We start from the raw sequence: 13,070 nt of genomic DNA, 5'->3' as shown, positions 1-13,070 counted from the left end.
TATGACCAGTTATGCTACAGCATGCACAGAGAATGTATGTAGTGTGGATGCAATAGCACCCAGAGGTCAGAAGATTGAAAGGTACTGAACTCAAGCAGAAAACTAAATTTTTCTGAAGAAAGTGGAAATTGCATCTAGCAAGTGCTGTAGGAAAAGCTAATGCCTTTTACTTAAGCGAGTGAAGTTGCAGCTAGCAAGTGCTGTGTATAAAGATAACGCCATAAGCAAAGTGCTTAGTGTCAGAATTTTCCTGCTGGGGTTTTAAAATGGCCGATGGGAAATATTTGTTTTGCAATGTACGTAATCATACAAAACAGTGTCCCTTCAGGCCCTACGATGATGATGATGATTACGACGACTCATACCAGATTAATTTAGTATGCTGGGCCTGTCGTGGAGTAGGTCACATGGAAGATGTGTGTCCCCAAATTTTCAAAGACAAACAGCTGCAAAAGCAAACAAGGCCCTGTGAGTACAAGCAAGATGTGGAAACTGATACCAGTGAGTGTGTGCCCAGTACTACTGATGTCTCTGGAGCTAATAAAGCAAAAATAAAGAAGAAGAAAAAGAAAACTGTTCGTCAAGTCACAGAGGAAGTGACCGAACCACCTGAACCTGCGCTGTCAGGACATGCGTCAGAAAGGCGCCGACATGTGCTGCAGACCGGAGTGACCGGCAGAATTTTCATGGGAATGGTGGCAAAGGAAAAAAAGGAGCAAAGGGAAGCTGAATCCTTGATCCAGGATAAAGAGGCTTTAATTTCTGCACTCCAAGTTGCCCGCCATGATTATGAAGTCCTGTGGCAGGGATTGATGAAGGAGCGAGAATGTAACAATAAGGAGCGAGAAGTGAACGCCGAGTTACAGAGGTGTATACTCCCAGCTTTACAAGAGTACGCGGCTTTGAAGAAAACAGAGTGTCTCTTACGGAGTGAGTTGGACGAGGTGACGACTGGTCTGGAAAATGCCAAAGCCTCAATTGCTACCATGGAGGAAAAGCAGAACAAATCGGACAAACTGATTGCTAACCTCAAACAGAAATACGGGAAGGCTCTACAAGACGTTCACGCTCTCAGCACAGAGGTGGAACACTCACACCAGGAGCGCCACAGTCTAAACACAGAGCTGGGGTTGTTGAAGGAAACCCATGAGAATGCCCTGAGGGATTTAGAGACTGTAAAGAATGTAAGTGACACACAGAAAAATTCAGACTTGACTGATCAAGTTAGTAAAGGTGATAAGAAGCTTCACCAAGCAGGAAAAGTGGAGAAGCAATTGCTCCAGGAAAAGTTAGAGGTGCAGGAAGCACTGCAGAATGCAGAGAGGATGCATCGTGTCTCCCTGGAGCAGCACACACAAGCAGCGCACCTATGGCAGAGCCAGCTGCAAGAGCTACGTGCAAGTCTGCAAGCGGCCAATGAGAAGCAGCGAGTGCTACAGGAACGGCTGAGTACCCAGTATGTCCCCACAGAGCAGCATAAGGAGCTGAGGGCCACGCTGTGCGCCACAAGAGCATCGCTGGGGGTGGAGCTTAGAAGCCATGTGACTCTCTGTATGAGAGGGAGCACGAGAAGGTCCAGAGACTGGAGCAAGAACTGGAGAAGCAGAGCAGCAACTCCATCTCCATGAGTCAGTATGCAAAGGAGAAAGAAGCCTGGAAAACAGAAGCAGCGGCGATCCTAGCGACAAAAACTGCACAGCTCCAAAAGATGAAGGAGGCACTGATGCAAGCACCGGGAAGAGGTGAAGGCCCTGAGAGGGGACTTGCAGGAACAAACGGAAGCGCTGCAGAAGCAGATGACTAAACGCGGGATACAGCGCACCTAGAGGGAGGAGGTGTCCGTCCGTCAAGTGGCCTGTCTGACATTGCGCTATGAAACCGAAATGGCCGATATTTACAAGCGGATGGATCACACGGCCAAAGAGATGGCCTGGCTGCAGCTGGAGCTGGATAAGGTCCGGGAGGAGCACCAGCAGCTGCAGGTCAAGAATAGAGAAAAGGAAACAGAGTTAAACCTTGCTCTGAATCAGCTGACAGATGTGGAATCGCGACTCAACTTCAAAGAAGCTGAACTAGCAGCCGCACTGAGTGGGAAAAGACATCCAGAAGAACTGCTTCAAAACTTGAGGAAAGACCTAGAGTCTGAGTGTGCTGGCCGCAAGATGACAGAGAAGCAAAAACCCGACCTGAGGGAGGAGCTAGAGGCTCTGAAGACTGAGCAGGACGCTACGTTGGACGCTAAGGCTGCCCAGCAGGAGGTTTCTCAGCTGAAGTTGGAGAAAGAGGTTATCACCCTAAGACAGACACTTGGGTCACAGAAGCGGTCCATGGAAAAGAGGGCAGTAAAGCTAAAGCAAGTGAGGCGCACCAGGAAGCGTGATTGCAATACCATTGCAGTGTTACAGTCTACTGTCCACAAGGAACGGAATGGGAAGACCAAGGTGCGATGTAGTAGCACAGTAAGAAGCCAGTTGTACTGCAGTACCCATGGGACCCATAGTGGATTCCTTGCAAGGAAGGCAGCCACTGTGAAGAGTCACAGTTGAGAATGGGACTGAAGTGTGTCCATGTTCGTAAGATGAGAAAGACATCACAGGTTATCCAGCAACACTCCCAACGGAGTAAATTAAAGGGACAAGAAAGAAAGGCCCAAGCCTACGAGTCTGCCGACGGTAATAGAGCAGCATCATGGGGTGCACTTAGGGTTGATAAGAACCCCACCCAAATTGAAGTTATAAAGATAAATTATGTGAAACCCAACACTGAAGGTACGCTGATGGAAAAAGGTCCAAAAGCCATCACCGCTAAAGCAGAGTTGCTGTCTTCACAAGAAAGGGCCAAACAGTCACTGGCAAGTGTATGCAATGAGCTGACCCAGTCAAGGCTCTTCTACAGAGTAAGAGAAACTCTGAGCACAAGAGGAAAAAGACAGAGATGCATCGTCAGGATTTGCAGATCAAGGTCACTGTGACGATAGTGAGGGTTTGGCCCAGGATTAACGGGGTTACTCCCCAAGGGCCCCCCTCTAATCTCGCCAGGGAGACAAGGGGTTAACTGGGCTGAGGTCCAGAAATGTGATTTAACCCTTGTTATAACATGAAAATGCTTATTCCCCTGTGTAAAATGTATTGTTGCTGGGTCAATGTCTGCATAACCCACCCACTGGGACTTAAGGGGTTAATCTTATATGCAGTGCTGAATAAACAGTTACCTGAAAACTGGTAATTTGGGAACGGAGTAAGCCAGGACCCTGAGCCTTGGGGTACAGCCTCCGGGTCACCCCCCAAGTACACACATATTAAAAATATAACTTTGTCATAAGAGGAACATATATTTTTGATAAAGTGACTTTTTGCAGTCTTACAATGTACAGGCCAAATGCTAACTACCTCTGCCTGCCTTTGTAATGCGTACCAGGACCAAATGGTTTGACTCATGAGTCTATTCACGTTTGATATGCAAGCTTCCTCTCTGGAAGTGCATATCCAAAAGGGAGGTGTGAATTGGCCAGTTGGATGCTAAATAGGACATCCTGCTAGAATTTAGCCTGGCTTCACAGGGGAATTGCTATGCAAGACCCAGGAAGGATCAACAGGTAATTACCTAGTTGGTTATGCGAGAAGCTACAAGTCTACTTCAAAAGGTTTTATTGATGGGGGTAGGGGTGGAGCTACCCAAGAAGGGAATCAAAAGGAGTAACCTTATTAAATATAAGAATATTATGAGATGTCCTTGGCTGAAAAGGATAAGAATTACATATTTGTATTCGTGGGACTTCCCCGACACCAACCGGTACAAACACTTAATATCAGGCCCTTAGTGGCTGCCAGATATTAATATCTCTATTAATTTTCATATTACACTGTAATGTTTGGTCTCTCTGCGAGCGTCAGGTGGGAAGGAATGTATTAATATATCTCACCTGACTGTATGTATTACTGAACTCAAGTTATGAGGTGATTTGCAGTAAATATGAAATTTTGGTTGAGTTCTGAGAAACTGCAACCCCCTGCTATGATAATGAGCAGGAATGCCAGAATTTACATCGCGTGGTCATCAAAGGCTAAGTTGCTAATTGCTTATGCTTGGCCCAACGGACAAAAGGAATTAACCAGAGTAAGTGTAACTTTTCACACTGGACCCTGGAAGCCCAAAGTCAGCTTCAAAAGCTTCAAAGGGGATTTTACTAGACGGCACGGCGCCGTAAGCTGGGATGCAAGGGTTAAAATTATATATAAGTCAGAGCCACCCTTTTATCCATGTTGTTCATGCAAAGTTCTTCATGGTTCTTCATTGTTCTTCATGCAAATGATCTTCATGTCATCAGGCCTGTTGTGCTATACCATCTTGATTGCTGAGAAGAAATGCCATGCATGTGTCCTGCCTGTTTTGCTGTGATGTCAACTGAAATATGGGAGAAGTGGCCAGTCTGTAATCCTGATGGTTTTCTTGTTATAATCTTTAAGTAAGTGTCTATATTTTGCTGTTATTGTATAATCTGCTGTGTTCACCTTTATCAAGGAATAAATTATATTTATCATATCTAAGTCTCGTCCCAGTTCAAACCCAGGTATATATATATTTATATATAGTTTTGGTGTAAATTACAACCTGTCACAAGCTACCGTGACAGTCACAGAGTGGCGTAGAGTCCTGGCAGAGAGAGCTAATAGACAGCAGGATGCTTAGGAACATTTGCAGAAGGGGACACAACAAAGGCGGAACTTCAACCCTAGACTCCGGCCGGCACATGATAAAGAGGTAGCGAAGGACCAGTCTGCAGGCCCAGAAGGCCTGGTAATTGTCCCAAAGGGAAGATTTTTCAACTGGAAGACTAGGAAAAGACGGAAAGAAAGGACGTCTTTGGTGTGGGTGCACAGTAAGTGTGCACTGGTCGCTCACCCCAGTAGGAATGAGCTGGGGGGAGGATATGTGACACAGTCACTGACTCAGTAGGCTGGAATGGAGGATATGTGTACCTTCCAGCACTCAACCAGTTAATCCTCCCTGGAGTTGTCAAGAACACCTGAAATCTAATTAATCAGCCTGGGCTGAACTCCTGAAAACAAGGAAGTGTTTGGTCACAGGCTGAGCCTGACCCAGAAAGCCAGAGGCAGTGAGAGAGACTGACCGGTTTACCCTCAGAGAAGGAGCTCCCCAGCTACCAAAGGCTGGTTAAAGAAGTTGGCAAATTGTGAAAGAAGCTGCTGAGAGAGCCGTGCTGAAGCGGTTTGAGAGACACTGCTGAAAGAGCCGTGCTGAAGCAGGGACATCGCCAGATGGACTAGGATAAGCAAACCCCTTTCTATTGCTACAATATGACAAAAGACTATGCTGTTTCTTTATTGCCTATGCCAGGGCATGTTTTGGGGTGGGAACTAGCTTAGCTGGCTGCCTGGTAGACAGGGCTGAAGAAGTAAGTTAGATCCCTGACCGAGATAGGTTTTTATTTATGCTTTTTTATTTTAGTTTGGTTTTCTTAAAGGGACGGTGGACCTGCGAATACGTTACTTAAACCCCTATAAATAAACCCCACGTAAATAGAAGTACTGTGTTTCCGGCCTTATTTGGGATCAAAGGGACCTCAAAGTGATGTAGTTGTCACAATACGTACAAAAATCTATCCCGGATAATGCTATGTGCATTAAGTTCCTAATAAGCCTTAATATTTTGTTCAACCAAGCAAGCATAATCAGTGCCTAAATCTCTCTACCAGGTTCTTTAGTATTTACTCTCGTAATATTTTTTCATATATCTTTTTCATATTGATAGTGTGAATGCAACACTTAGATAAAGAAGTTCCCTATACCCTTAAAAAGCAGCGAATCAAATTGAATGAATATTTTAATTGCACTTGCTATATAAAGGCAAGATTGGGGAGGGGGAGTCACACTCCTGAGGAAGCCGCATAGTGATTTGGCGAAACGCGTAGAGTGGACTGCCCAGACAACCATTGAGAGGCGGGGAGACATGCTGCTGATGGTCTGTGTACCATGAAAGCCAAACCGGAAGTGACGCGCCATCCGGGAGACCGCGTCGGAGCTAAGCACTTGAGGGTATTCGGGAAGCAGGCAGCTGAACGCGGAGATCTCCAGTGAATACAGCGGGCGTCTTAACGGAGGCGGTGTGGTGAGACACAGTATCGGGTGATCTCTCCGGCTTTCATTATCAGTGTTACATGCTGTTTTTAAAGTGCTTTATTGTAAGTGCGCATTTTTTGAATTTTTATAAATATTGATTTTACCATATTGATCTGCGCTATGGGTATACTCCTGTTTCTTTGCATCTCTTTTCCAGGCTGAGTTGTGGATTGAAGCACAGCCTTGCCTGATTCCAGAAGCATTTACCAAAGTTCACTGATGTTGTCCTGAATACAACCCGATTCTACTACCTTACACAATTTAGTATCATCAGCAAAGATGGAGACTTTGCTCTCGATCCCAACCTCAAGGTCATTAATAAACAAGTTAAAAAGCAGGGGTCCCAGTACCGATCCCTGAGGTACTCCACTCAGGACCTTAGCCCAACCTGAAAAAGTTCCATTTATGGCAACCCTCTGTTGTCTGTCCATTAACCAGTTTTCAATCCAGGTGCATATATTTCTCCTGAGTCCAATTTGCTTTATTTTGTACACCAACCTCTTGTGTGGAACCGTATCAAAAGCCTTTGCAAAATCTAAGTAGGCCAAATCAACTGCATTACCCTGGTCTAAATTTCTACTTACCGCCTCAAAGAAACAAATAAGGTTAGTTTGGCAAGATCTATCCTTCATAAATCCATGCTGACTATTACAAATAATTGTGTTTTCCATGAGGTATTCCTGAATATTATCCCGTATTAAACCTTCAAGTAGTTTCCCCACTATTGAAGTCAGGCTTACAGGTCTGTAATACCCCAGTTGTGATCTAGCTCCCTTTTTTAAATATAGGCACCACATCTGCTTTACGCCAATCTTGTGGTACTGAGCCTGTGGAAATGGAGTCCTTGAATATTAAATGTAATGGTTTGGCTAGTACTGAACTTAACTCCTTGAGAACTCCTGGATGTATACCATCAGGGCCAGGTGCCTTTTTTACTTTAATTTTAGTTGCCTATGTACTTCTTCCTCAGTTAACCAATTGTTCACTAATATGGAGGTTGTGGCTTCCTCCTGCGGAACTACAATTGAAATTGATTCTTCCCTGGTAAACACAGAGGCAAATAATTTGTTTAATACCTCTGCTTTTTCCTTATCTCCAATAATCTGCCTGCCCATCTCACACTGAAAGGGTCCTATTTGCTATTACGATACTTAAAGAACTTTTTAGGGTTGATCTTACTTTCTATTGCAATCCATTTTTCATTATCCATGTGAAATGCCAATGTGTTGTGATTAAAATCCCATATTCCCACCACAATCCAAAACCATCGGAGTTTAGACAACACCAAACCCCCAAATATTAACCCTTTCTCTGCTTAGTGGGGGTCAGCATTGTAGCAATTGCATCCCATCGGCAAATCGATTGAAGTCAAAAGTGTTCAACAACAATTCAGAATAAACCTTTTTGTTAATGTACTGGAAATAAGACCAACATTTCCTAGATTGAGTGGCAGCAATTATTAAAGCATTTTCTTTATTTAGGTGATTTTATGTGAAGCATCAAATTGAACCTGAATAGTGCATGATTTACACATTTCTGGTCGCAGACAGAGTGCTTTGGGTTTTAAGTACAGGGAACAGGAAATGTCAACCTTTCTTTTTTAAATATGCAAAATACTCCAGTTTTTCTACCAACTTGTATTGCTTAGGAAATAACTGCATTCTTTTCTTAGATAAATCCACACTTACTTCACTCTCAATGCAGAAAAGTTGACTTAGGTAAACCTCCCACTTTATATATGTATGGTTGTATTTATATAGCACCAACAGTGCTTTGCAACATTACAATGGAAGGCAAATAAATTACAAACAATGGGGATAAGGGCAACAGGTAAATGACAACACAAGGCACAGGGAGGTCCTGCCCCGCAGAGCTTACACTCTAAATCACAAACAGTCCCAAATAAAACTCGGGGGAGTAAAAAGATCAAAGTGCTACTAATGATAAAGCCATACTGCACCTTGCATTGACAACAAAATAACAAGTAGAACATGCATAGGGGATTTATTAAAGGCTTTGTTTTTATTGTAAACATGGATTTAAGATATCATTTATTTCTCAGCAGATTATCATGCAGTCTTTTCATGCTGGAAATGACAAGTTCATTCATAACACCAGGTAGTAGAAAGGAAGGAAACAGTCATCAGATAAGATTACAGGAGGGATTCAGAAAACATTTTCTCTGGTTTGGCATCTACTATCCCAATTGTACAACGGCATTTACTCTATAACTATATAATAGATTATTTTACTGATATCTGCCAGAGATTGGGCCCTTCTGCAACATAAGAGAATATTTGATAGACCACATATAAATGTCCCCTCTATATCTGCCTGACTTCACTTTAATAAACTGTCATTGGTGACATAAATAACTAAAGTCAACTGAGAATTACATTTCATCCATAATCATATATAATATATATACACACACACACACACGCGCGCGCGCGCACGCACACACACACACACACACACACACACACACACACACACACACACATTCTCATTATCAGTACAAAAGGATATTACAGTTAAGAATGCCCATGCTTACATAAATATATTAGTATGGCATAAAACATCTATTTTCCCTTACTGTTTATTTGTGGTTTGTTTAATTAGCAACAGTTTACCTGGACAGATACATTAGGTTGATCATCTCGATTCAAAGTACATGCGGTGAAGCAGTGCAGTATTAAAGAGCAAGTCAATAAAATACTAGGACAAGCATATGGATAGAAGATGAACTCACCATAGGTGACTCCAGCGCGGTTCAAGGTGCGCCTGTGTGGACAGCTGTGTCTGAGCTGGAGGTGCATGTGAAGAGTACAGGAGGACTGCAGCCCTCCTACAGATGAATGCTCCTGGGCTGGAATTGTCACAAGCTACTCATTGGTTTCAGATGGAGGGGAACTAATGTACTCCTTTTCTTGTTACATAATCTCCAGATTCAGCAATCATAACTGTGTGCTCACTTCAGGAGGCAGGAGAACAGTAGCACTGAACAAGACCGTCCTTTGTCTTTTTTACTTTTTTTTTAATCAGATCACGGGTCCTGGGGAAATGAACACCAGTGCATTCAAGTTTTTACAAAACTCCCATAATGTTGCAAATATTGAGAGGCAACGGAATAGCATAGGATAATATGCAATGTATCCAAAGTATAGAAATTCTATTTTGTATGCTGAAGAGATTCTGCATCTTACAGTACTAAACAGTGACAGAGATACTAAACAGGAGGCTTGCATAGTTGTCACAGAATCTCCCTACCTCCTCCCAGTTTGTTGCTGTACTGAACCACACCTTTGCACTTACCTGTCACCACTAAAGGTCTTCAATACACTGACCTGCACCTTCTGTCCCACAACCCCAGTCTAAAAAAGCACTTGATATGGGAAGCTAAAGTGGTATATTGTGTTGTCTGACCTTGTATTTTACCATACAAAGACTTCCAATGAGTGAAATGCAAAACTGAGTGTCTACCAGCAGTTTCACCTGAGGCCATTCAAGAATGTATGACCTGAGAGTTGAAGTGTACCATATTATTCTAGACACCGCCCTTTTCCACCTTTCTGATGCCCTCTTAGACTGAGTCCCCGCTGGCGCTGAGCGGGCGGCGCTGAGCGGGCGGCGCTGAGCGGGCGGCGCTTGCGGCGGTTACTTACATATATAGATATATGTAAGTCCCCGCTCACGTGGTGCGCGAGGCGCTCGTGTGCGGGCACACCCGCACACCCACGCTCGCCGCTTAGGTAAACAAAAAAAGTATACTTTCCAGCGTGATCAATGGTCACCCCCCCACCGCCATGACACCCGGCGCTCATGCTTGGAGCGCTCTCCAAGCATGAGCACGCTCAGCGCCAGCGGGGACTTGGCCTAACTGTGTTGTGCACTTGTTCCAAATGCTTTTGTCCCCTATCTGTCTATTGTTCAGTATTCCTGATTCCCTCAGCAGCCACAAGTCATTGGGGTCACTAAGTGTGAGCAGTAAGTAAGTGTGCTTTGGCAGGCAGATACTTTCAGCTGCATCAAAAATACAATTAAAAAAATGGAGGGTAAAGATGTAGTCTTTAAAATATGAAAGGGTTAAAATGACACAGAGTTGTGTTATGAGATCTGTTGTTCAGTAAATGACAGATTAGGGAGCCAGACAGATAAGTAAGTATTGCACCTACATTTACAGCTCTGGGGGAGCTCAGCCTCTGGTGGAAGCCCCAAATCCCGTAACATTTTGTGAATGTCCTAATGGCCACTTTTATGCCGGCCCTTATGACATTCTGGGAGCATGATCAGTGGGGTGTTAAATCCTCGTGGAGCCTCAATCTGGTGACTTGGAGGGAGGTTGTTCAACCCTGATAATGGGAACTGCTTGGGATGAATATATTAATAGGCTCTTGTCTTCAAAAACAGGCATGCATTACGGTTACTGATAACATACGGCCACATTGTGTACCTCAAAGTGGATTAGCTCTGTACATGCAGTTATTTATAAATACACATATACATAACCCACAGACTTAGGATATTTTTAAAGTGTATATTTTATTGAACAGTGTGTTTTAAAACATATGCGTGTGCACAGTATTATGAGCTGGGAATTTAAGAAGCAATGCTCTGACAGGCCACTGGAGCTACCAATTGGTGCCAGTAGGTCTGGCAGGACATCTCGAGATGAAAGCCCCAGAGGATGTCTCAGGTGTCAAGACCATTTGGACAGGAGGGAAGGACTCAAGTATCCACGTCCTGAGATCAATGGACGCTCTTTGCATTTCCATTTGCCCCACCAGACTGGCAGGAGCCTGTCACTGCGGGTGGCATTGAGGGAACCAGGGACAGAGGTGTCAAATTGCACATGCCCCTTGGTTCATTCAGATTTCCAGGTAACCCTGTTTTTTCTACCGGTTTGTCTCGAATTGGTTGCTGAGAATATTCTCACGCTTCTGATATGGGGTAGAATTCTGTGAATGAAAGTTAGAGGTATTATAACCCTTTGTGTCCGTCAGATAGTTCTCCAGTCCTCTAAGATTCGCAGATTCTAAGTTTCCAGTTTCAAGTCTCCAGCAAGAAAAGGGCTGCTTCAGCGAAAACTGCCTGGAATATTTTCTGTCCTGTTTTTGCAACTGTTATCAGGGTTGGAATTCCCTGCACCTAGGAGAGTGTAGGTTGTTATCCAAGTCCCAAGTGTATTTTTGCTGTAGTTTGTGTATCATTGTGTGTATGCCTTTTCTTGTGAATAAATTTACAATTTATTTCATTAAATTGTTTTGCTCAATGCATCATCCTGGTAAAAGGGTGTAAATTGCCTGGTCTCTTGTGACAGGTGGGCCCCTCAAGTTTCTTATCTGTTAATTCTCTCTTTGTAGAGTTGGGCAAGAGATATACAGCTGTTAGCCTTGAGGGAGGGATGGAGGGGGGTGATGAGGTGGCCAGGCACCATACGTATTTCTTTGTGTTTAGTCTGGTAAAATATATAGCAAATGTATAACCAGTAACGACATTATATAAGATCAAAAATTAGACGCCCAAGAAAGTAATAACATACTGATATTATGAAATTATGTATGCACGCCCCTTTTTCTTAGGTATAAAGTAGATTGCTTGGGGTATATACTGCAGTTCATTTATGTTACATCAGACAGATGTTTTGACTGTATATAAATGCACTCTTGCTGCAGCAATAAAAGTTTTCAACAGATTATTTTTCACGTAAGAGAATAAGTGTGGAACTCAGTTGAGGTAAAACTATCAATGATATACGACATTTAGGAGGAAAAAATATTTGTAAATATTTGTGCATTGAGGAAGAAAATAATGTATCCTCCTTCTACATTACAATAGCCAAACCATTTGTAATTTATTATATGAATAGCACTTATTCAAGTAGCAGTGTAAGTATAGCAAACATTTACAGCCTTGAATGTGGAGTTGGAGCCGAAAAACCAAGTGAATACTAGTGTGTAGATAAAATGCAGTAATGATGAAGGCATTTAAAAAGCATTTGTTGATGCTGATGATTTTTTTACAGATTTAATTCAATATATACTTATCAACACTTGGATCAAGTTGTATACAACAAAAGACAAAAAAAGCCCCAGTGCTACATCCAACATGACAATTTATTACGGTAAAATCAGTGTTTTTGTAATAATAAAAAAAAATGCCGGTACTCCGGGCCGCAGACAGCTTTCCCGGGGCCAAGGACTAGTATTCACTGGCCTGTGGCTGCCCTCCGTGTTGAAAGCCTTGTGAGACACCCACCTCTCTCTGCCCCGTCACCCCCCCCCCCACCACTCTCTCCCCCGACATCCCCCTCCTCTCTCCCCCGCCACCTCCCACCTCTCTCCCTCCCCCACACCCCACTCTCTTCCCACCCCACACTCCCACCTCTTGCTCTACTGTTCTCGACAGCCTCATTCTATTACTATACCCATTACAAGCCTCAGAAAATAATTATTCTGCCAACAGCCGCTTCTTTATAAACTCCATTACTAATGCGGATGTTTACAGTTAATAACTGTAAAAGCTGCGTATTAAAATAAAATGTATCACCTTTGTCACATAGTCTGTATATGTATAAATATATATATATATACAGACATGTGAAAAAGAAAGTACACCCTCTTTGAATTCCATGGTTTTACATATCAGGACATAATAACAATCATCTGTTCCTTAGCAGGTCTTAAAATTAGGTAAATACAACCTCAGATGAACAACACATGACATTAATACACCGAGTCATGATTTATTTAACAAAAATAAAGCCAAAATGGAGAAGCTATGTGTGAAAAACTAAGTACACCTTATGTTTCAATAGCTTGTAGAACCACCTTTAGCAGCAATAACTTAAAGTCATACAGAAAACAATTACTTCATCAGTCTCTCATATCGTTGTGGAGGAATTTTGGCCCACTCTGCTTTACGATGTTG

General features: G+C 43.1%; 1 protein-coding gene across 1 annotated transcript in view; it reads right to left on the bottom strand.

Moving 5' to 3' along the window:
* ARHGEF33 (Rho guanine nucleotide exchange factor 33) overlaps positions 1-9,122 on the bottom strand; it is a 162,519-nt gene extending 153,397 nt beyond the window's left edge. Inside the window, exon 1 of the mRNA XM_075594957.1 lies at positions 8,893-9,122. Within this exon, the coding sequence (XP_075451072.1) occupies positions 8,893-8,959 (67 nt within the window). The 5' untranslated portion in view covers positions 8,960-9,122. The remainder of the gene's footprint in view (positions 1-8,892) is intronic.
* Positions 9,123-13,070: the final 3,948 nt, after the last annotated feature.

The sequence above is a fragment of the Ascaphus truei genome, chromosome 4 (assembly GCF_040206685.1).
Source record: "Ascaphus truei isolate aAscTru1 chromosome 4, aAscTru1.hap1, whole genome shotgun sequence".
Classification (NCBI taxonomy): Eukaryota; Metazoa; Chordata; class Amphibia; order Anura; family Ascaphidae; genus Ascaphus; species Ascaphus truei.
Note: the sequence above shows the minus strand (reverse complement) of the source record. Positions and strands in the feature narration are given on the sequence as shown.